Genomic DNA, 25,067 nt, shown 5'->3' with positions numbered 1-25,067 from the left:
TGTGTTAAAAAAAACTTGGTGGACGTGGAACGATATTTCGCTTTCAGTTATTATAAATCTCACATTGATTTGTGTTACAACCAGAATTGTTCTTAAAAAGTTTAGACAATCTTAGTCCTTTGTGTTAGCTTCTGTGGTTAAGTTTAACCCAATTTTAATGATATTTGTGTTCAAAAAAACTTATGAATTAGTATAAAATTTGGTTCATGTTGCCCTCTATTAGTATCTAATCATACTTTCCTGCCACCAACTATTAGAATTTCAACTTCACTTAATGGGAGACAAGTTTGGTAGACGTAAAAATTTAAAATCTCCTTTTATAACATGCGAATTTAAAACCTTAAAAATCAAATTCACATTTAGATCCAAGTTTAGTAGACGTGGAAGGATATTTTTCTTTCAGTATTTAAATCTTACATTGATTTGTGATATAACCAGAATTGTTTTTAAAAAAGTTTAGATAATCTTGGCCCTTTGTGTTACCTTATGTGGTTAAGTTTAATCCAACTTTTATGATACATGTGTTACAAAAAAAAGACTTATGAACTAGTATAAATTCAGTTCACGTTGCCCTCAATTAGAATCCAATTACAATTCTTGATTTTTCCGGCGGCCAACTATTAGAATGTCACTTTCAACTTAGTTAAGACAAGTTGGTAGACGTAGAAAATTTAAATCACATTTTATAACATGCGAATCTAAAATCTTAAAAACCAAATTCACATTCAGGTCTAAGTTTGGTAGATGTAGAAGGATATTTTGCTTGTAGTATTACAAATCTCACGTTGATTTGTGATATGATCAAAATTGTTCTTAACAAGTTTTAGGGTTTAAACAATCTTGGCCCTATGTTAGCTTATGTGGTTATGTTTAACCCAACTTTTATGATGCCTGTGTTACAAAAGAAAATTATGAACTAGTATAAAATTCGGTTCACGTTGCCCTCAATTAGTATCTAATTACACTTCTTGATTTTGTCTGCTACCAACTATTAGAAAGTCACTTTCAACTTCAGTTAATAGGAGACAAGTTTGGTAGTCGTAAAAATTTTAAATCTCTTTTTATAACATGCGAATCTAAAACCTTAAAAATTAAATTCATATCATATACAAGTTTGGTGTACGTGGAACGATATTTCACTTTCGTTATTATAAATCTCACATTGATTTATGATACAACCATAATTCTTAGTCCTTTGTGTTAGCTTCTATGGTTAAGTTTAACTCAATTTTTTAGATGTAGTTATCACTATTCCCTATGAAGTTTATGTATATTATAGGAGGTTAAGTTAAGCCGCTCAAAATGTTAGGATTGCTATTTAAATGGTTAAGTCATTTTCTATTTTTTTGTGAAACTGTTAGGTCTTATTTGCACATAAGACAGCGATTTTCAAAGTGTTTATCTTCACGAAATTAGAAATTGATATTCTATTTTGTTCCATGCTTATATTTATCACTTTAAATTATGTTATAATCTTAAAATTTATTTTATATTTCCTTTTGTTTCACTATAGTTGAATTCATGTGGTGCTCCTTCAAGATTCATACTTATGAACAATTTAATGTTAGTAGCACACTTTTTTTTTTGAATTGATGTTGATTCTAATGATCATGTGTCATGTACTTCATACTCTAACATCATTTTTAATGAAACCCAATGGCATTATTCTCTCTTCATCCTTGTTTCTTCGAACACATATCATGCATCCACAGAAACCAAGCAGATTTGGACAAATAGAAAAATAAAGAGGCTGAAAACCATTTATGGCTTGGGCAAAGAGGGGAGTAGATATGCTATTTTAAGAAGAAAAAGGTTCAGAAAAGTGAAGTTGGTAGCTGAGTATTTTAGCTTGAGTTCTTGAGAAAGCGCAAAGATAAGGGGATGAAGATGATTGGTTGAATTTGGTAACTTAGTGGGTCACTTTTTTTGCACAAAAGTGCAAAACCGAAATGAGTAATTAGATGGGGCGGTGCAGTTTGGTCTCCCAAAAAGAACAGAAAACTCGACCCAAACGCGCATGAATTCCATTGGTGATGTAGTGGCTTTTTTGGGGCCCTTATGTGCTCTTCTTCTAATTTTATCTTTGCATGTTTGAATAATGTTCTCTTATATAAGAATGAATTTAAAAATTTGGAAGTACTCACGGTTTGATTAAGAAAATTTACTCACAGAAGTTCTTTTTATCAAAATTGATTATTGGACCAGTTAAGAGACCCCTAAAGATGGAGTGCAAAATTTGGCTAAGCAAATTCTTGACAAGAGATCAGTCAACTTTTTTCATTACAGGAGACTTCTTTTTATGGATGACTTTTTCATGGACAACCTCTCGCGTGAGTTGCCAAATAGCAATTGTAGTTTAGATATATACTTCGTTATGTTGAATAGGTTAAAGTGCACTCCCCTAATACCGATACTTGTAGTTAGCCACATGAATTGGGGCAAATATACAATGATTTAGGGGGTTTGCTTATATATAAGATGGACTCGCTGAAAGGAGCCTCTTATTGATCACTTTGAATACAGCAAAGAAATTATGTCTTTTGAATTTTCTTTTATGTTCTTTAGTTGGTCTCTCTTAGGTACACTGCCGCACAATTATTGCTTGAAAATCATTGTTGAATTGTTTCTATTTACGAATGACTTTCAAATGAATCTTCATAACTAATTTTGATAATAAATTGTAATGTGTAATGTCACAAGTTATAGTGTTTATATTCTCGTAAGCACAAACGTAAGTGTAAGTGTTTATGAGAGTTTATGCTAACTTATGATCAACTTCTAAGCTATTAAATTTATTTTCATAAGTTCTTCAGATTAAGTTATGAATAAGAGATTATGTTTAACATATATCCTAATTTTAGTTTATTTCGTTAAGTTTATCAAATTAGCTTATGATCAATTACCGGCTTCACTTTAAAATTTTCCAATTGAGCGGATAAGTTTTATACACATAAAAAACTATTGATTACATGTATTTCTATTAACAATTTTTTGTTATATAAAGTAAGTCCCTAAATTAGTACTGCTGAGATTTCAATTCACTGGTTAGTTGCTTTTATTGAAATTTTTAAATCAAATGATGCTCCACTCAAATGAAAAAAAAAAACGTTACAAATGCATTAAAGTATACTGCTAGTATGGTATCTATATTATTTTCTGATTTCCACTTTCATGCATAATGTGTTTTTTACTATTTTTCATATCAGTCCATGATTATATTTGATTGATGTGAATTTGACACGTCCCATATGAGTTCCAAATAGCTGGAGTGCCTATTGGCTTGGCTATGATCCCTTGATTCCCTTCTGCCTGGTACTATAACAAATGACATCAGCAACCTACCATCTTGACGCAAAAATATTATTAGAGTAATGATACATATGGTTTCAGTGACAAATTTTGCCAAGTGCGAAGGGCTAAAAAACGTGTTTATTGGAGTGTTTTGAAACTCCCGCAAAATAAACACGTAATTTTATGGTGATTTATATTTTATACACTAAGCAGTCCTTCCAAACCGCTGCAGAATGTATTTTCTTTTTTATATACTTGACAAATTGTAATTATCATAAAACACACAATTTGTTTATGTCGATTGATGGTCGATTCACCCAATGTGTGTACTCAACATTATCAATAATATTGTATCCCTGTAATATGGAAACTGGAAATGAATGAGATTAGGTTACTTTCTTTTTCAGTCCAATGAAAAGAAAACTTATAACATTGTATATGCCTAAGTTTGTGTTCAATGGAAAAGTATGATTAATGTTGGGTTGTACTTAATTTGGTTTAAGGCCAATATTTCAAAATTAAACTCTTAAACACGTTTTTTTTTTTGAAAAGCTTAAACACGTTGATACAACGTTAAATGTGATTTAATGGAAGTTAACCGATGAAAAAGTCAAGTTTTTTTTTTGAAATGGAAAAAGTCAAGTTAAACACACTCTAAGTGGTTGACAAACAATTGGAATTTAAATTTTAAATGGGAAGATAAGAGACAACTCCATTTTTATTGCGGTAGAAATATAAAATGAAAAGTGAAAGTTTTTTTTTTTGGTTATAAGAAAAAAGTGAAGGATATGATAAGTGATATGATCCTAAAAGAAAAGAAATATAATAAAAAAGTGAGTTAAATTAAATGAGGTGGAAGAAAAAATATTTATAAATGAATAAAGGATTTGATTAATATAGACAACTCAAAAGAAAAAAAATTCGATGTATGAAAGTTGGGGAGATAAGATAGTTTATGAATCATGTTATGTAGAGGTGGAGTTCCCTCCTTTGTATTTGCATATATAAGTGGCATTGCACTTGAATCCCTTGGTCCACACCCCGTATCAAAAGCACTACTGGCTCAGTTTTTCTGCCAACGCAACAGAAACAAATAGAAAGAGGTCAAAAGGGACCCGTATCTTCTATCTCATTCTGTGTCTCATTTTTAAGAGTTAAACAACAATGGTTACAAATTTTTATGCGTACCAATATTTTGCTTATATGTCAAAATTTTCGTGAGACAGATAAATGAGACACACACCAGGAACCGAAAATTCTGATCCAAAATTTAAAGGGAAATATGTGTACTTCATTTTGAGAGAGAGAGAGAGAGTATCATTTATTTTGCATAGGAATATTTTTTCCCAAAATTTTATTTATAATACTTATTTATTTCCATGACTTTATCATAGGAGTAGGAGTATATGATTGTGATATTGTAATGATGGCCATTCAAAATCTTTTAGGTATATTTGATTCTTTCATCTAAAGTGGCACTGAACTTTTTCTATTTTTCATACAAACCTTATCTTGTGCAGCCTCAATGGCTTCTACACTGTTTGAGATTTGCAAAGCTGTGCCATTTTGGGGCATGGGAAGCATTACGATATAAGAACCAGACATTTTGTTTTGCCTAATTTATTAAAAATATATATGTGTGTGCTGTAGAATTAAGACACATACACGTAGACCCAGACATTTATAATTGGCTTTGCATTTTAGTCTTTGATATGATCAATTAGACGTGCTATTTAAGCTTGCTTTCGATATATTTTCAAACATATACTTTAATGAGCTGGCAATACTATAGTTAATAGTTGAGTCCTTGCCGCCAAAAAATATTGCTAAAAGTTTTGTTCAATTAAATTAATTTACCAATATAACTGCATTTTGTTTGTATATGTATTTTTACTTTATTGCATGAACCATTTTTGTTTGCAACAATTAACAACATTAGAATTAGCAAATCGATTTATACTCTTTATAGTTCACATCACGTAGGAGCTAATCTAAGTTACCTTAGATAATGTCATCTATAACGTCATCTGACTAGCTAGTTTTTTATTCAAAATTAATGTAGAAACATAGTATATACTTTCTTTTTGCACGACAAAATGGTAGTGGATGCAAGATTTCAACATTAAATTCGAGAAACAACCATGTTCGGATGAATCAGCAAAGACTAGAAATAGTTGGTGGAATCCTTGGAAACTATTATTACTAACTAATGAGTGGAAGAATGTGAGGTTCGCCACATCTAAATATATGAAAAGAATGTTTTCTTCTAGAAAACCTATGACACATGACAGCCTCAAAGTCATCCATTTTCTCTCTAAGAAAAAAAAAAGTCAATCTATTTTCTTTGACAACACTCAATCATGACTCACCTTAATTATCGTGGTTTAATTTAATTACAATTTTAATTTTCAGTTTTTTTTTATAACCATAATTTTGAAAACATTGCAAAAATAATACCTAACTCTCATTGAATTAAATAATAGGAACAATAAATTTTTTACATAATAAATGAATTTTGTTATTATGTAAAAAGAGATATTAACAAAAAAAAAAAAGGATTGAAACCCAGATTTTTTTTATACAAAATTACCACAACAAAGCTTTTTGAAAAACCGATATTTTTTAACATATCAGATAATGTGTGACATTAAGGATTACCTCTTGCATAATGTTTTAAAATGTTAAATAACCAATGCAAAATTATAAATTGAATTTAAAATTACACATTTAACAATTTTATGAAATTAAGGATTTGAACATTTAATTGAGTAATGTCTTAAAAAAACCGATATTACCGAAAAATAGCAAGATAAATCCAGATTTGTTTTTAAAAATATTTATTAATTAATTAAAAATATTAATGAAAAAATGGATTGACATTTAGATGTCGTTTATTTTTAAATATTAAAAAAAGTCATTATTGTATTAAAAAAATTCATTCAATTTTCAATTTTTTTCCTATTTTAAACAACCATTATTAAGTTTCTCCACACTCATTATTAAGTTTCTCCAATCACTACCTAAATTATTAATTTTTTGCTATTTTAAATTACCATTAATGCTAAAATTGATTGAATAGCTTTTAAAATAATAATTGTATAATGTTTTAAAGTATTAAAAAAATAATGCAAAATTTTAAATTAAATTTTGAATTATACATTTAATAAGTATATGAAATTATAAAAGATTGGGCTACAGGCGCAGTTCTCTAATCGTCCATAATCTCTTCCCTATAATTTTAATCTTTTTAAAAGATCAATATTTAAAAAGAAAACGGGAAAAAGATTATTTAGAAAAACTACTTTAGAGAGTGTGTTTGTTTCAGCTTATTTAAAAAAAAAATCACTTTTAAAAAATGTTAATATGTTTGTTTCAGCTTTTTGAAAAATACTCAAAACTAATTATTTCGAAAAGCTAATTTAATTAGCTTATCATGAAAACATATTTTGATAGATAAGAGAGAAAATAAAAAATAAATAAATTTTACTTGGTATAGCCAATAAAAAATCAGATTACACAAAAACATCCAATAAGTAAGTCACACAAAAGGCGTAGAATCTTTTATATGGTTGGCATCTCGAGTTACTGGGTATTGTAGTTTTGTCCCTGTAGGATAGCTCAAGTTGTAGGAGCAGAGAGACATATGAGTTGAGTAGGGAGAGGTCCAGGGATCCATTCCTTGCGGGTGCAATTTATCTTTCCGATCTATCAAAAAAAATTGTGCTATCTTTTCTCCATGATTTCATCTAATCTTCCCCTGATTTTTCCTCCAATGATTCTACTTCTCCAGAGAAATTCACTATTTGCACAGGCATTTAAGCACTTCTTCTCTTCACTTTTCCATGATATACCGTGTGCAATCTTTTTCTTCATGATTTCTTTTTCTCATTTTCTTATTTTATTAAGCGTTCATGCATGATTTTGTAAACAAAACTTCCATAAAATTGTGCATGATTTACTAATTTTCTTCTACTTTATGTGGAGTTCTTTTCTTCTATCTTCTCTAATTTCACTTTGCTTTGGTATTTTCCTCGGTCATTTGGGAGGCAAGGGAATGGGAATACAGGGCACTCAGTCAAATGTTGCGAGATATTGAGGTTGGGCAGGTAGTGGGGTCAATTCAAGGGAAGACATAAGGATCTCTTATTTCAATAAAGGAGTGATGAGTTAGACAATTTGCAAACATATGAAGGAAAAATATGCTTGAGAGTTCTGATATAGAAAGACACATATTCAAAATTACCTTTGTGGTCAGAGACATCACTACTGTATCTCGAGCCAGATTAGTCACGTGGGGCTCATTTCCCCCGTGTAGACTGATGGTCAAAGCAAAAAAATGGACTTCTTAATAATAATATTACATATTTTATAAATTAATAATTATGAAAACAATTACTAAAATAAATTTGCCATTCAAAACCATTGATGTCACATTTTTTTGTTACTATATAGTAAAGTTACCCGTGCATTGCACGGGTAATTCCGCTAGTGAAAATGGAAAATTAATGCATCTTTAGTAGTTATTCCACACCATAGTCATGTTTAAGGTTTTTTAGATGAATAAACAAAAATTACCCGAATTGAAAACATTGTTAAACATATTGATATTATATTTTTATTTTGAAATTAAAGATATTTACATATTATTATTTTTTGGATCTAATTTATATGAGCCGATAACAAGAAAAGAGTTTTACACATTTAATCAATCATATCTCTATATAGCTTTTTAAATATTTTTAATTTAATTTATAATATGACAATTTGATGGATTTTAATTAGGGTTGTGCAAAGCCAACGAGTAGTTGGTTCAAGTGGTATATGTTTGATTCTCCTTAAATAATGCCTCGAGTTACACTCTTGTAGATGAAAAAAATCCGCTAGGAAAGTTAGATCTGTCATAATGTGAATGTTCTTAACTCAAACAAGATTGTATCCAATAGTAAAAGATACTGTAAGCACAAAAAATCTTTTTAAGTGCATATTAATTAAACTTTTGATAAATGTTATTTTATTATAATTTTTCTTGTTAATAAAATGTTAGAAAAATATACACTAACAGTATTTTAAAATTTAAAAATTAAAGATAAATAAAGCACAATTTCTTTAATTGATTGGATGTGGTTTGAAAGGGAGGGCATAATTACTTCTTTTCACTTTATTATTATTTTCTTTGCTCAGAGACAAGGTATGCCTTCAATCGCAACCGTGCATGAGAGCACTAGAAACTTGATACAGGCTCTTTTGGGCCACCTGGACCAGACATAGGACTGTTCATCAGTTCGATGTAATTTACCCAAAAAAAAAGACAATATAACTTTTGGATTTGTTTGGTTCATTAGTTCAATCCAGGATAAACCTGAACCAAACTAATTATAGTCAGTTCAATTTTTTATATTTATTTTTTTCAACCCGACCACCCAATTTATTATTTATAACTTTTTCTATTTTTTTTCTTTCTCAAGTCATTTTGATTTTTCATCTTGATTATTAAGTGTCTTTAAGTATATTTATTGTCCAATTTTTATATCATTTTTTTGTTATTTTCTAATGAGAAGAATACTTGCTTAGTTAAAGTATTAGAACAATTTAACAATAATTGTACAATAGAAAAAACAATCGATTTTAATACTTCCCATAAAGTAAAAAAAATAACCTAAAAAATCTCAAAATAACTTTACAAACGACAAGCTAACCCTAAATCTGAAGCAGCTATTTGATATACATATATCCCTCTATGCTATGTTAGGATATTTTAATCGAGAGTGAAACAAATGCTAATGGAGAATAAATTGATATGAAAGTCAATAAATTAAAACGGAACATAACAAAATAAGGTTTTATAATTCCATAATATAGATATGTCTGATGAAATGAAAAAAAATAAAATTCATCTCATTCCAACTATATCGGATGGGATGAGAAAGTGAAATATTGGATGAGATAGAACAAAACACACACCGGGCTTTAAGCCCTCCACATTAGCAAAAAAAAAAAGAAAAGAACAAAACACATACCACCATGTCCCATTTTATCATCTTATTTCAGCCTATATAATAAACAACCTAAGCAATGGAATAATTTCTTATCCCATCCTTTCTGTCAATCCAAACATAAAGTTAGAGGATATGTTGTACTTTGTGATAAATGTTGAAACTTAAAAGCTTCAGATTGAACTACTCTATCATAGCAAGGTCTCAGTCTGGAAAATGGAATCATATAAAATATAAATACACAATTTACACATGCAAACAGTTTCTACTTTCTACACAAGCTATCATATCATCTAATCACATTGGACTGTTACAGTTTATGTTAGGAGCTTGAGCACCTGTATTCTGCAACTTTTTTTGGGATGTTGGGTGTCACAATGGTTCCACCATTAAACCCATCCATCAGCAACTTCCCTATTTTTGTGCGCCACTCCGTAGTGTCCTCATGTTTCCTATCATGCACAACTCGGTCGCGGTAGTTAAGCATGGTTCCCAGGCCACTATTTGGTGTCCAACCATATTCCATTAACACCTTTGCCTCACCTTCAGCCAAATCTTCTCCAACCTACTCCAAAGAGAACATCAATTGAGCAGAGCAAATTTCTGTTTGGGGTGGGGTAGAAAACAGTAACAAGGGAAATTTATACATTGATTTAATAATCATTCAAATATCTGACCAACATTTAATGGTAATCCCAAATCAACATCTCAGAAATCTTATGAGAAGCAAGCACATTCACATGGCATCAAGGTTGCGGTAATATAACTAATGGGACAAAAAAAAACATTGCAGTGAAAGTCATAAGAGCAGAAGTTTAACATGTCACTTTATATTTAAGGGTAGCAACACACTAAACCTAGTATATAAGTCATCAAACAGTATCTGAGACATTCAGTAATTACCACTAATTCTTTGTTCTCAATAAGTGAAATCCTGCTACAAGAAGTCAATTTCATAGCAATCACCAACCGTTTGATCTGCCATTCAATAGGTAAGGATTCAACCAGTTCAAAGAAGTAGGTTGCATAACCATATTCAGGGCGTTCCAGCACTATCCTGCATTTAAGTTCAATTCAGTGTCAACATTGTGGAATCTAATGAAAAGATGAACTTTAATGCAAATCAAGCACCTGTTATGTCTCTCAAAAACAAAAATAAATGATTGAAGGTCTCGGCACCAACCCCACTCAGCAGGCCATTTTCGAAATTTCAAATACCGTGTCTGTAGCAGAAAAAACAAACATAAGTAAAGCAGGAATAAAACATAGTTCTGACACTGAGTTTCTAAGAAATCAATAAATACCTGCTCCACAAGTGAGATTAGACAAGCTAAGCAATAACTCGCTCTAGAGACCTTTGCACCACGAATAACAGGGAATTTCATAAAAGAGTGGCGTTGAGAGAAAATCTGTGTCAAGATAGATAAGAAATAATAAGTAAATCATTAGGAAAAATATCTCAATACTATAAAAACTGAGGATACTGCTTAAGCTAATTTTATCAATTAATAGTTTGAAGAATTAGTAAAAATACACTTAAACAAAAGACCTGATCATATATCATCAGAAAATCCAGGAAAATGAAAAAATACAGGTGACTTGCTTTTTTGGGCCTTCTAGAAAGGCAGTGATTAAGACTTCAGATTACCTAACACAGTAACTTATTTTCATTCCATTTCATTGTAAGATCACAGGAAAAGAAAGGATGACTCATTTCACTTACTAAATCAGCAGGAAATAATGGTCATTTTTTATTTCCTTCTTTTTCTGCCATCAAACCTATTTTTTCCCTCCTCAAACTTGCAAAAGTTTTGTAAAAATTTAAGCAGATATGTTCAACCAGGGAAAGCATGTAGCGGGAAAGCTAACTTCATGAGATAAAAAGGAGGAGTAAATCCAAAATTCATGGATAAACTTAATGGCCAAGATTCACTCTCATTTCTCTCACTAGATCCATCCCTAATAAATTTTCATCATAATAGCTTATAAGTTCAAAAATAGTACTCATAATTTCTGCTGTTGATGTAATGCATGGGGAATAAACACCCTTTTCTAGAAAACGAAATAAATTTAGGACACCGCAAATATAAGTCATTCTTAACTTGAGACATTGTGGTATATTGTTCACCTTTGTTATCACAGCCTCAAGCTCTGAAAAGTTATCTTCACAAAATGATTCATCTAGAGCTTCATCATTCCCTGCCTCTCCATAAAGCTTAATTTCATCAACTATTACACCTTTGTCGAGCAATACCTGCCAAATGGCATTTCCAAGAAACTTGATATAAATTCCAAATTCATGTGACTGTAGAAAAACTAAAATATTGATTGTACTGTTTGTAACAAAAAAAAAACTAAAATATAGTACCTGCAGGAGCCCAGGAGCATCCTCTTCAAGTGCTGTTTGAACAGAATCACTGCAAAAGATTTAACATTTGGGATAGTTATTATAATGGAGCTGTGGAAAAAGATGAGGTTACATAGCACATAAGAGCATTGGATATTACGTGGCTGTTTTTTTCCTTTTTCGTGAACACTTGATGCGTGAAGGTTCTGCAGATTCGGAAGGGGTAGAACTTGATACAAAGGAAGAAGGCTTAGTCTTCTTCAAAGATTTGTAGATTGTAGAAATATTTAAATCCTCTCCAGCCATGCGAAAATTTAATCGATCAATTAAGCTCATATTTTCCACTTGATCATCATCACATTCATTATGGACTTTCCGTTCACTTTTTACATCAGGCAGATTAATAGAGATGTTACCCATAACATCCTTCATAAAATTGTGGATTTCGCTGTATTCCCGAGGTTCATCCTTGATTTTGACAGATGTTGGACAAGTTGAACTACTTGGGCCATCATTATTTGTAGGCATATGTTCCTCATGTGAATCAATCTGCATGTTTGTTCCTCTGAATTTGAACATATGGTCATGTTCTTGAAGGCCTGCTGGAATTACTGATTCTGTTGATTTAGGTGAGGCATGGTCAGTTGACAAAGACAACCCAGATGTGGCACCTAGTGGTAACTCAACTAGTGAAGTATTTCTTCCTTCCAGAGTGCCTTGACATTGATCTATAGCTACTGTTGGTTTCTCATCAATTGAAGAAATCACTTCATTTACTTTTTCATCAGCATGATCTATAATGTTTTCAGACAAACCATCCCTACAACCCTGTAACATAAACAAATTGCAGATATAATGCTCTGGTTGGTTCAAAGGGGAGGGGATTTTAATTCAATATTCTGTTTGGTTTAGATGAGGGAAGGTAGGAGAGGGGAAATAACCCTTTACTTGTTTGGTTCACAAGAGGAATGAGTGGTTTAAAACCAAAATTACTTTTAGGAGACCATTTGCTATGCTTACCAAATGAATTTAATTTTGTTGATATGTTCAACAAATTAAGTTTTTTCCTATTGTCTTCATGAACAATAAAATTAGTTTAATGGGATTCTACTTTAGGGTTTCATTTCACTTGGTGCTGCAAAAAGAGAGCTTGAGGATAAATCTACAAAGGCATGTTAAAATGCAGTTTTTCATGATATTCAAATGTAAATTTTTTTGGTGATAAAAATGCAGTTAATTGTGCAAAACCTTAGATTTTGTAAAATTTGACAGCAGAAAAAGTTGTATCGTGGTATTGTAAGAATTGGTGACTCAAGCAGCAAATAGAGTGCTGAGAGTTATGCGTGACGAAAGGACTGAGAATACAAGAGAGATGCAACGAGGGTGGATTTGGACTTCAAAATATATTTTATTTATCCAATTTATCTCCCATTCAAATCCCCACTATTTGATCCCCTTTTATCCTCTCCAAAAAGTTGAACCAAACAAGAATGATTTTTGAAAAACCTTTCATTACCCTCCAGCCAAAGAATATGTAATTAAAATACCAAACCAGAAAAATATATTAACATTTTTCCCTGAGAAATAGGAGAAACTATTCTAAAAGTATATGAACACATTACATAAATAACATTGCATTGGTGGTTACTTGAAAGAAAAGTGCATGCATATCAATTTAAATAAGAACAGAAATTGAATAAATGAATACAAGACATAAATACTATGAAAATATCAGGTATTGACAAATCACTGACTAGTTTCCACATTAATACAAAACCTATGTTGACAATCGCCAGGATTGCAGCGCCGCATCGCACCTACCTCCAAGGACGGCATGGTTCGTTGCATCTAAGTTCGCCATCGCGGCTGATCAACGTATGTATGTTTGCATGGGATCCCGGCGTCACAGGGAAGACAACCTGTTGCAAACCCAAACACTAGGCCCAGATTTGGCAGGGTTTATGAGAGAAGGCCCAAGCAAGTGCCAGCTGCACCTGGTGACCAACATTCTAGAAGCTAGGATCCCTAGATAACCGCCTAATGAGGTGGCAGCACCCATGTGGGTGAGGGGGGGACCATAGGAAATAGAATATATGTTGGTTAGGAAGAGAGAGAGAGGTAGGCAGAAATTAGACTGGTTTTGGGAGAGATAGAGCACTCTCGAATTTGCTCATATCCTTGTATTTCCTTTTCTTGTATTTCCTTCAAGCACTACTACTGGTTCATATCAGGGGATTCAGTGCATTAATACAATTTCCAGTTCTTGTCCTTAATCTCATTTCTCTGGTACCTATCATTGGTATCAGAGCTCCCGATCCAAAGGGAGCTGTGTATGGTGCTCACACGCGGCGCCATGGAAACACGAGTAGATCATTTGGAGCGTTCGATCACTGAAATGAAGGAGGTGGCACAGGAACAGTTCGAGGAGCTCCGGCGACTCTGTATGGGTCGCAACAGGCGGCGCACTCGAGGCCGTTCCCAGACCCCACGCCATCGGCGAACGGCGAGAGACGCGAGCTCACTCTCTATGATGCGAAGCGACGCTGGAGTACATTCCTGGTAACGAGACCCAACACTCGGTCACGAACACCGAGAGCACTACCAACACCGCCATCATCTGAGGGCGGTCACCGGAAGAAGAGTCGACATACCGATGTTCAACGGTAATGACGCGTATGGGTGGATAACGAAGGTGGAGCGATTTTTCCGACTCAGTCGAGTCGACGAGGGAGAGAAGATAGAAATGGTGATGATTGCCATGGAGGACCGAGCCCTCAGCTGGTTCCAGTGGTGGGAAGAGCAAGCCCCTGAACGCGCCTGGGAACCGTTCAAGCAAGCTCTGATCCGTCGTTTCCAACCGGATCTGGTCCAGAACCCGTTTGGACCTTTGCTTAACGCCAAACAGCGAGGAAGTGTCATGGAATACAGAGAAGCGTTTGAGCTTCTAGCCGCACCCATGAGGAACGCAGACAGGGAGATGTTAAAGGGGGTTTTTCTGAATGGGTTACATGAAGAAATTAAGGCTGAAATGAAACTATACCCAGCGGATGACCTTGCGGAGTTGATGGATAGAGCTCTGCTATTAGAAGAGAAGAACTTTTCCATGAGAGGAGGGAAGGCAAGAGAAGATGACAAACGAGGTTGGAAGGATAAAGGGGGTGCGGGAGTAAGATTTTTCCCCAACAATGGAGACAGCAAAGGGAAATTTCCTAGCACAGCAATGACTAACCACACTAAGAGTGGTACTGGAATCCCAGAAAATGAAGGAAAGAACCAGATGACAAAAGGGGGAACAGGAGGTAATGAAGGGAAACTTCCTGAGAGGAGGGTGAATGGAGGACAGAGGCTTTCTCAGTCAGAACTGCAAGAAAGAAGTAGGAAGGGGTTGTGTTTTAAGTGTGGGGAGAAGTGGGGAAAAGAGCACATTTGTGCAATGAGAAACTACCAATTAATTCTGGTAGAGGGTGAAGAGGAAGATGAGGAAGAAGAGGTCTTTGAAGAGGCAGAGGATGGGGAGTTTATTTTAGAAGGGAAGGTTTTGCAATTGTCTCATAACAGTAAAGAAGGGCTAACATCCAATAGGTCTTTCAAGGTTAAGGGGCAGATTGGGAGTAGAGAAGTGCTGATGTTGGTTGATTGTGGTGCCACTAGTAATTTCATCTCACAAGACTTGGTGAGGGAACTGAACCTTCCTGTAATTGCAACTTCTGAATACATAGTGGAGGTAGGGAATGGGGCCAAGGAAAGGAACTCTGGGGTTTGTAAGAACCTGAAACTTGAAGTTCAGGGAATTCCAATTATCCAACACTTTTTCATCCTTGGGTTAGGAGGAACTGAAGTGGTTCTGGGAATGGATTGGCTTGCCAGTTTGGGAAACATCAGGGCCAATTTCCAGAGGCTCACAATTCAGTGGGAAGTCAATGGTCAGAAAATGTCTCTTCAAGGGGAACCTTCATGGTGCAAGGTTGCTGCTGGTTGGAAGGCCATTAAAAGAACAGTAAGAAGTGAAAGGGAAGATTACTATCTTTCTTATGAGAATCTCATTGAGGAAACCAGAGTCACAACTGAAATTTCAGAAGAAATGGAAGGAATACTGGCAGAATTCCCAGAAGTCTTCCAAGAGCCCAAGGGTTTGCCTCCTCAAAGAACCACTGATCATGCTATCAGATTACAACAAGGAGCCCCTATTCCCAACATTCGACCCTACAGATACCCCTTCTATCAGAAGAATGAGATTGAAAAGTTAGTGAGAGATATGCTCAAGGCTGGGATCATTAGACCAAGCACAAGTCCTTTTAGCAGCCCAGCTATATTGGTAAAGAAGAAAGATGGGGGGTGGAGATTCTGTGTGGATTATAGAGCTCTCAACAAGCTCACAATCCCAGACAAATTCCCCATACCAATAATTGATGAATTACTGGATGAGATAGGAGCTGCAGTGGTTTTTTCCAAGCTTGATTTGAAGTCATGGTATCACCAAATCAGAATGAAGGAGGAAGATATACCTAAGACAGCTTTTAGGACCCATGAGGGTCACTATGAGTACTTGGTGCTTCCCTTTGGACTATCCAATGCACCTTCAACTTTTCAAGCTCTCATGAACCATGTTCTAAGGCCCTATCTTAGGAAATTTGCACTTGTATTTTTTGATGATATACTAATTTACAGTGAGAATGAGGAAAAACATAGGGACCATTTGAGGAAGGTGTTGCAAGCCTTGAGTGAGAATCATCTTGTGGCAAATCAGAAGAAATGCTCTTTTGGGCAACATGAGCTGGTCTACTTGGGACATGTTATTTCAAAGGAAGGGGTAGCAGCTGATCCTAACAAGATCAAGGATATGTTGAACTGGCCTGTTCCAAAAGAAGTGAGAGGACTAAGAGGGTTCCTTGGGTTGACAGGTTACTATAGGAAGTTTGTCAAAAACTATAGTAAACTGGCCCAACCCCTCAATCATCTACTGAAAAAGAACAATTTCAGCTGGAGTAAAGCAGCTGAAGCTTTTGAGAAACTGAAGGTAGTGATGACCACTGTCCCTGTTCTAGCAGTCCCAAATTTTGAGAAAACCTTTGTCTTAGAGACTGATGCATCAGGGAAAGGGTTAGGAGTTGTGCTCATGCAGGAAGGAAAACCAGTAGCTTATATGAGTAAAACCCTATCAGAGAGAGCACAAGCCAAATCTGTATATGAAAGAGAACTAATGGCAGTGGTGATTGCTGTACAGAAATGGAGACACTACTTATTAGGCCACAAATTCATTATCCACACAGATCAGAAAAGCTTGAGGTTCTTGGCTGATCAAAGGCTGATGGGAGAAGAGCAGCAGAAGTGGGTATCTAAGCTTATGGGATATGATTTCGAGATTAAATATAAGCCAGGAATTGAGAATAAAGCTGCAGATGCCTTGTCTAGGAAGCTGCAATTTTCTGCTATTTCATCAATTCACTGTGCAGAATGGGAAGATCTAGAAGCTGAAATTATGGCAGATGAGAAATATAAGCTGATCATGCAAGAATTAATTACTCAAGGAAATGCTGCTGCTGGCTACCAGTTGAGGAGAGGAAGATTGCTTTACAAAGGGAGAATAGTCATTCCCAAAGGATCTGGGAAAATCCTCACTATCTTGAAGGAGTTTCATGACTCAAACCAAGGTGGGCATGCAGGAATTTTTAGGACCTACAAGAGGATATCAGGCCTCTTTTTCTGGGAAGGAATGAAATTGGACATTCAGAATTATGTCCAGAAATGTGAGACCTACCAAAGAAACAAATATGAGGCCTTGAGTCCAGCTGGTTTCTTACAACCTTTACCAATTCCCTCACAAGTATGGACTGATATATCTATGGATTTTATTGGTGGATTACCCAAGGCAATGGGAAAAGACACAATTCTGGTAGTGGTAGACAGATTTACCAAGTATGCACATTTCCTTGCTCTTTCACATCCTTATAATGCTCAGGAAGTTGCAGGTCTATTTATCAAGGAGATAGTGAGACTACATGGATTTCCAACCTCCATAGTTTCTGATAGGGACAGAGTTTTCTTGAGTGCATTTTGGACAGAATTATTCAAGTTGGCAGGAACTAAGCTGAAGTTCAGTTCTGCATACCACCCTCAAACAGATGGGCAGACTGAGGTTGTTAATAGATGTGTGGAGACATACCTAAGGTGTGTGACAGGAACTAAACCAAAACAATGGCCTAAGTGGTTGTGTTGGGCAGAATATTGGTACAACACCAATTATCACTCTGCCATCAAGACTACTCCATTCAAAGCTCTCTATGGGAGAGAGGCCCCTGTTATAATTAAGGGGACTGATTCCCTAACATCAATAGATGAGGTTGAAAGAATGACTGCTGAGAGAAACTTGATCCTTAAGGAACTGAAAGAAAATCTGGAAAGGGCTCAAAACAGGATGAAACTACAAGCCAACAAGCATAGGAGGGATGTACAATTTGAAGTGGGTGATATGGTGTACCTCAAGATACAACCTTACAAGCTCAAGAGCCTTGCAAAAAGAAAGAATCAGAAGCTGAGCCCCAGGTTCTATGGACCATTTCCAGTTATTGAAAAGATCAATCATGCTGCTTACAAGCTCCAATTACCAGAAGGGAGCCTAGTCCATCCAGTTTTCCACATTTCCTTGCTCAAAAAGGCAATCAATGAAGGGACCCCTTGCCAACCTCTACCAGTTTTCTTGACAGAGGATTGGGAACTTAAGGTAGAACCAGAAACTATTCTGGAGGTCAGAGAAAGGGAGCAGGGGAACACTGAGGTTCTAGTGAAATGGAAGAACCTTCCAGCATTTGAGAACTCATGGGAAGATCTTACTGAACTCCTGGAACAATTCCCTAACCATCACCTTGGGGACAAGGTGATTCTTCAAGGGGGGAGAGATGTTGCAAACCCAAACACTAGGCCCAGATTTGGCAGGGTTTATGAGAGAAGGCCCAAGCAAGTGCCAGCTGCACCTGGTGACCAACATTCTAGAAGCTAGGATCCCTAGATAACCGCCTAATGAGGTGGCAGCACCCATGTGGGTGAGGGGGGGACCATAGGAAATAGAATATATGTTGGTTAGGAAGAGAGAGAGAGGTAGGCAGAAATTAGACTGGTTTTGGGAGAGATAGAGCACTCTCGAATTTGCTCATATCCTTGTATTTCCTTTTCTTGTATTTCCTTCAAGCACTACTACTGGTTCATATCAGGGGATTCAGTGCAATAATACAATTTCCAGTTCTTGACCTTAATCTCATTTCTCTGGTACCTATCACAACCCAAACTTACGAAAATGTTCTTAACCAAAAACCTAAAGTGGGTACTTTGAAGGGCTCTGCTGGAATTTCCACAACAATCAATTCGCAGGTTAAGTGGCTAAGAACTTTTTTGGTCCCGCACAGTGAGATCGCATGATGCCATGATTACACCGAGTTTACAAGTGAACATTGCAATCCTACGCGATCTCTAACCAGATCATGCTCCAGAGCATGATCGAGACGCCCAGGGACGTTAAAATTGCAGGTAGGATCCTTAATATCACAATTATGTACAATGTTTCCTGCCATTAGGTTTTTAAATATGTTTTTATTAGGCAACCACCTATGAGGTTATAAAATGAGTCTACTGAGTAGTGTCTATGAACACTCCATGAATTTACATAAGCCTTGAGTTTAACAACCTTTAATTTTTGTCATGAACCAACTATCCCAAAAGCTTAGTGTCTATGGACACTCCATGAATTTACACAAGCCTTGAGTTTAACAACCTTTAATTTATGTCATGAACCAACTAACTCAAAAGCTTAAGGGATAATTGGTTCATGACATGGTATCAGTCAATCAGAGCCTATCAAGTGATCTAGAGTTCGATCTTTGTTGCCCTTAGGTATTCTAATAAAAAAGTTAAATTCTAGCACAAGGTAGTTGGGCCGGTGCATTAGCCTAAAGGGCTCTTGCGTGAGGGGGGTGTTAGAAATATAGTATAAAATCATTCATGTGTCCTTTACCCAACAGCTTAAACTTTTGGGATCATTGGTTCATGACAATTTATTTATGAATATAGATAATAATGAATACAGAAATGAGTTAGAAAGTAACTTCTTCAATAAATATAATATTCAACTAATAGGAAACAAATGATAACAAAGTAACAAAGTGATTTATGACTAGCAAAAAAATGTATCATTCAACTAATAAAACAATAGTATTATATTACCTCAACAGCTGGATTTGACAGTTCAGGAAACTTCCTGCAAAAATAAATATATAATTCAACATCTTTTAAAGAAGCAAACTCCATCTAGCTTCCTTCAAGTGAAAAAAATTCACTCTGGTTCCTCACAATTATGCCATTATGGTTTTCTACATTTCTAGTGACCTAAACTTGTAGTTTACATATTTGAAAAACTTGAATCAAAATGGAATTTTTTTTCGTTAAAATGAACAGAAATCAAATGTAACAAACTAAAAGGAGATAGAAGGGTTAGGCTATTTGCTGTTTTTTTTCTATTCACACTACCAATAACTGAATAAATTTTCAAACACATATCTGAAGAGAACAAACAGTCCAACACTCAAAGTTATTGCATCCACTGATCGAAAAATGATAAGCTACGACAATTTAAAGAAATACATCTAAAAAAATCTATTTTTCAGGTATATATTCAGGAAAGAATTCAATTTCAACTTCCAGTTACAGACCGTCAAACCATACAAATCCCTTCCCCTCATTCACACTGGTCATAAATCAACCATCCCAAAAGCTGAACATATGTGAAGATACATTGCACAAGCGACCTAGCATGTGCTGATTTTTTATGTTTCTAACAACACATCTAGCAAGCTTATCATGATTCTTTCCACTTATCAAGAAAGATATGGCTCTGGTATTGCCACCCGCCACAAACTAATAATTACAATAGCTCTTAGTTGAGACTTAAGACTTGCATGCGAATTTTGCAGTTCTTTACCTAACAAAGGCAATGCAATGGGCAATACTCCTGGCTCAATTTTCTAATCAAGGGAAAAAATTACTGAGATAGTGGATGAGAACAGGGCCTTAAGGATTTACATAGAAGGCCATAGTGACATGATCAAGTCCAGCAACTTTGTAATTATCAAAATTCATCTAATATTTTCCTGCTTCTTAACTTGCTAGTTAAGCTATTCGAATAACGAAATCAAGGAAGAACAGACAGAAAATTATGCCTAATAGCCCAACCCTAGAGAAAAAATATTAACAAGCAACAAAAAGTACCTAGCTAGCAGCATCCTCTGCCGTTCTTTCAGCACAACATGATCTAGGTCATCATCATCAACAACACCTTCAGAGACCTCCTTCTTCACCTTCAAAGCAGGAAAATCCGAAGGCTGGACATGCTTGAACCGTGCTCTTCCGCTCGCATCAATTTGAATTATGGGACATACTACCTGTATCAAACCAGACCATAATCATTAACCATGCTTGAGTCTACTCACAGTTGCAACCCTATGCAATGCAAACAACAGCACCATACTGAAAACTACAACTTTCTAAACAATTGACACTACCCAATAGCTTCTTCTTCAATTAATTACAAAAAATATCAATTTTTTGACATGATCACTAACTAAACCTAACTAAAATCAAAAGGGCAAGAGAATCACACTGCAGTGGAATGTGAATACAAAAAACGCACCTTCGAATCGCAATCGGCGAATTCCCTTTTGACAACGGCGTCGTGGGAGGGTCTGGGCGTGAATGGTGTTGAACGACGGTCGTTTTGGGGAGAATCAGCAGAATTGGGGGTTGAGAATTTGAGGCGTTGAGACAAGGGAATGTGATCGAGTGAGGGAAGAGAAGAAGGGTTCACGGGTTTTGTTGGGTCGCGAATGTAGGACCAACCCATGGTGGTGGTGGTGGTGGCGGCGGCGGTGGTGGTGGTGGTGGTGGTTGAGGAGTTTCGGCTATGGAGTTGGAGGGAGGGAAATCAGAATTAGGTTCCTCTTTTTTGAACATGCATTTAACATTTGCACGGATGAGTCAGAGTAGCATGAGAAAGATGAGTGTTGAACAGAATATGAGTTTATGGATAAATGAGTGAGTGCCTAGGTGGATATAAATTGGGCCAGGTATGAGAAAAACATTGGGTTGAGTTTGATATAATTTTAACCCCATGAAAGTAGTGTAGGATGGGAGTTGATTTTGGTCACCTCATCACAACAATTCTCACCTCCCAATTTTGAAAAATTACAAAGCTACCCTTCATTTGTAAGACCTAAAAACTCACTCACACCCCTCCCTCTACTTCATCTTCTTCTTTCTCAACGAGTTCTGATACGTAGACCACATTTAGTGACAAACAGTTTTGGACACCCAAAACATGTATTAAGATCAACGATAGAGTGATGGTCAGGTGACATCACAGTTTCTCTGATTGCATCAAATAAGGGGTGTCTTTAGATGTTTGTTACTATTAGGGTGTTTATGTATCATCTTTGTTTCTCAACCCATTGGGAGTTGTCATATTTGGAGTGTTTTAATGATTTCGATATGCAATCACACATAAATAGCTTATGGCTATGTCATTATGTAGATATTACACAAGATTGAATGTTTGTTATTGGATATTCGAGCAAATTTGATGTTTGAGTTTGTATTCTAATTTAAGTACATTTGGTGCACTTTAAATTTCATGTTTGAGCTGCCATAATTGCTAAGAAAACAAGGTTGTGTCAGTGTTTTTCCTAAAGGTGAATACTTCATGTGCAAATTGAAGAACTTTGGGTTGTAAGACTCGAAATTTACCACCTTAAAAAATATTGGGTTTTAAAACATGGTATTGTTAAAACATAGTACTGAGTTTTAAACTTCTCGGTAATGTTTGGTTTTGTGTTTCGAAAATTACTAAACCCAAAACATATAAAACGGGGGTTGTGCTACCAGGTTTTAAAATTTAGTATGTCGAGAATATCAATTCTCGTAACATAGTTTTAAAACTAGCTTATGAGATGAAGTACCTGGAAGCAAAAATGTATTTTTTATGTACCGAGTTTTATATTCTTAAATGAAATTATTAAACATATACCAGATCTAATAACCCAATAATCGATGAATATGAGGGCCTAATATGATTTTACTACATTAAATGGGGATAAGAATTGTTGTGATGGAGTGCCAAAATAAAACCCCTTATAAGAATTGACAGCAAAGTATCGAAAATAAAATATTTTTTTTATCTCCCGTGTAGCCCATGTATCATATGAAACCCTCAAAATATAAAGAATTTTGACCAAAAAAAAAAAAGAAACCGGAAGAAAAGCCTCTTCCCACCATCTTTCTTTTATTTCTATTTCTTTCCTTTCACTTTTCTTCAATAACCAAACATACTGATCATATATAGATGTTTTTAGATCAAAACCAACCTAATGAGTATGGTTTGTGCTGGATCGAGTTTTTGTGTTTTCAATGATTTCGACTCGGTTTAAAAAATAATTTAGAATAGTTACTTAAGTTTTCTAATTCTAAGGATGATTTACCCTTGATTATTTTGGACTTCACACCCTTTCACATAAATATCACTATTGTTCTGCCAAGCTAAATGGTTATAAGGCTCAATACGGTTATGGACGACCCAAATGACTCACAATCATGTGAATGTCTTGTTGGCCAGTTAGGACGATTAGAGCAAGGTTTATCTCGCCCAACAAACAGTCGAGTAAAGCAAAGCTGATACAATCATTACACACTTAACGGATGCCCAAGCACTTATTATGACATAAGTCTTCCTCAATGGCTTCAATAAGGTCAAGCGTAGTGACGGGTCTTGGTGATGAATTTTGGAGGGGTAAAATTAAATTTCAATACATAAACTAAAATAATTTAATCGCATTTGTGTATTGTTGTTTTTTGTGCCCACTAGGGTGGGCCATTTATATTTTGGTCCATTGGCGGTTCCTTGCCTATAACCATTGGATGAACGAATCTAGGAATATTCTTAAATTTAGTGGCTAGGATTGAATTAGTGCTAGAAGGGTATGATTGTAATACCACCACGACCAATTTCTCTCTCCCTCAATAGACCCATAACCACCGTCGTCGTGCAACCTCCACAGCGTCTTGGCCACCGCTGTTTCGACCCACGACGCCCAACCACCGCCACCACCGAATCTTCTCCCTTCCCACCTACGACAACAATGCCTTCACCGATCTAGTTCTCCCTCCGTTGCATTTTCAAATCTGGGTATATTTGTTGGGTTTTTGGGTGAGCGAGGGTTTGAGTAAGAAGACGATGAAGAAGAACGAGGAGAACAACAACATGGTGAAGCTACAGCGGAGGGCGCAGTTCAAGCTCTGCAAGTTTTGATTTGCTTCTCCCATCCATCGGTAGACACAGTTCGAACTCATCGCCAAGTTCAAATCCGAGTGTTTTTGGAACAGAGGGGATAGCACAAAGGGAAGGTACGAGGAGCTGGATGAGTTTGAGTTGGTTTTGGCCCCATCGTGGCACTTTTGCGGTCGTGTGACAATGGTATTTGTCATGGTTTCCTTGCTTATTGTTTTGTTGTTCTAATGTATTAGGTGTTTCTTCTCCTTTGTGTTTTCCTCCCCCACCATGCTATGTTCTCTTCTCTGTTTCTTGTTCTTTGGCATTTTGACCTGTACTATGTTACCTTGGCACTTCTTGTGCTTTTTTTTATAAAATTTTGACTTATGTAAGTGTTTACACGGATTTTTGGTAAACAAATATCCTCTTAGTTCGACTAAAGGAAGTTTAGATTTCAGGGTCCTTTTGAGAAAACGCTTTGCCAAAGTGTTGTGTGTACATGAATGTGTTTTAGACAATAACAAGCAGCTCAGATGAAACTGGAATTTATTGAATACGAGTCGATTACAAAACAGTCAAACAAACTAAAATAACATGAAAACTACATGAACTTCAGATTTCGACAAACAAACTGCACAGAAGAACTGGAAATCAACAAACTGAAATGCGGGGAAACTAAAGTGTTGGTTCTGCAACGTACTCCTTCATCATCACGTTTTGCTCCTTGAGTCTCATTGATGTGGACATTAGAGCTTTCTGGTGAATTTTTCAGAGTTTGAGTTGGGAACCATCTTTCTGAATTGGATTCTCCTATTTATAGAGTTTCGTGTTCTGCGTGTTAGTGGGTCTGGTTTCTCCCACGATCTGATGCTTGCTCCGGAAGTTCTGCGCATGGTGGTGGAGATCGTGTGCTTCAACTGCTCCAACCGTTTCCTGGCCATGTTTTCGACCATCGTGGGGGGAATTTGACTTGGTCAGTGTGGCACGTGTTACATGTGCCTGTGTTTAGCAGTAATTGTTGTTGTCGAGTTTTGCCGCCCCATTAACTTGGTGCAACTTCCTCTTCCTTTCTTTAGTCAGAATTCGACTTCCTCGAGAGTTTTGGGCTGAATGCGTTTTTCTTTCTTGGGCC

At 35.6% G+C, this 25,067-nt stretch overlaps 1 protein-coding gene across 2 annotated transcripts; it reads right to left on the bottom strand.

The window, feature by feature from the left end:
• Positions 1–9,305: 9,305 nt before the first annotated feature.
• Positions 9,306–21,693, bottom strand: LOC130733756 (uncharacterized). 2 transcript variants are annotated; one of them, XM_057586017.1, is made up of 10 exons: positions 21,308–21,693; positions 20,887–21,059; positions 19,846–19,879; positions 11,792–12,459; positions 11,653–11,701; positions 11,413–11,538; positions 10,589–10,693; positions 10,416–10,507; positions 10,188–10,341; positions 9,306–9,849 (listed from the first exon to the last, which is right to left on the bottom strand). In XM_057586017.1, the coding sequence occupies exons 1-10, from the start codon at positions 21,515–21,517 to the stop codon at positions 9,607–9,609; spliced, it is 1,854 nt and encodes a 617-aa protein (XP_057442000.1). In that variant the 5' UTR covers positions 21,518–21,693; the 3' UTR covers positions 9,306–9,606. The 2 variants fall into 2 exon arrangements, with proteins under 2 accessions (XP_057442000.1, XP_057442001.1); XM_057586018.1 differs by lacking the exon at positions 9,306–9,849 and having other exon boundaries at positions 10,200–10,341; positions 10,468–10,507.
• Between the last annotated feature and the right edge of the window lie 3,374 nt (positions 21,694–25,067).

The sequence above is a fragment of the Lotus japonicus genome, chromosome 1 (genome assembly GCF_012489685.1).
Source record: "Lotus japonicus ecotype B-129 chromosome 1, LjGifu_v1.2".
In the NCBI taxonomy this organism is placed as follows: domain Eukaryota; kingdom Viridiplantae; phylum Streptophyta; class Magnoliopsida; order Fabales; family Fabaceae; genus Lotus; species Lotus japonicus.
Note: the sequence above shows the minus strand (reverse complement) of the source record. Positions and strands in the feature narration are given on the sequence as shown.

Excerpts from the sequence above, each read along its gene's own strand:
- LOC130733756 (XM_057586017.1), bottom strand. The coding sequence starts at position 21,517 with ATGGGTTGGTCCTACATTCGCGACCCAACAAAACCCGTGAACCCTTCT. Across the intron at positions 21,060-21,307 it reads TCGCCGATTGCGATTCGAAG|GTAGTATGTCCCATAATTCA; the intron begins GTGCGTTTTTTG and ends GGTTTGATACAG. Across the intron at positions 19,880-20,886 it reads CAGAGGATGCTGCTAGCTAG|GAAGTTTCCTGAACTGTCAA; the intron begins GTACTTTTTGTT and ends TTATTTTTGCAG.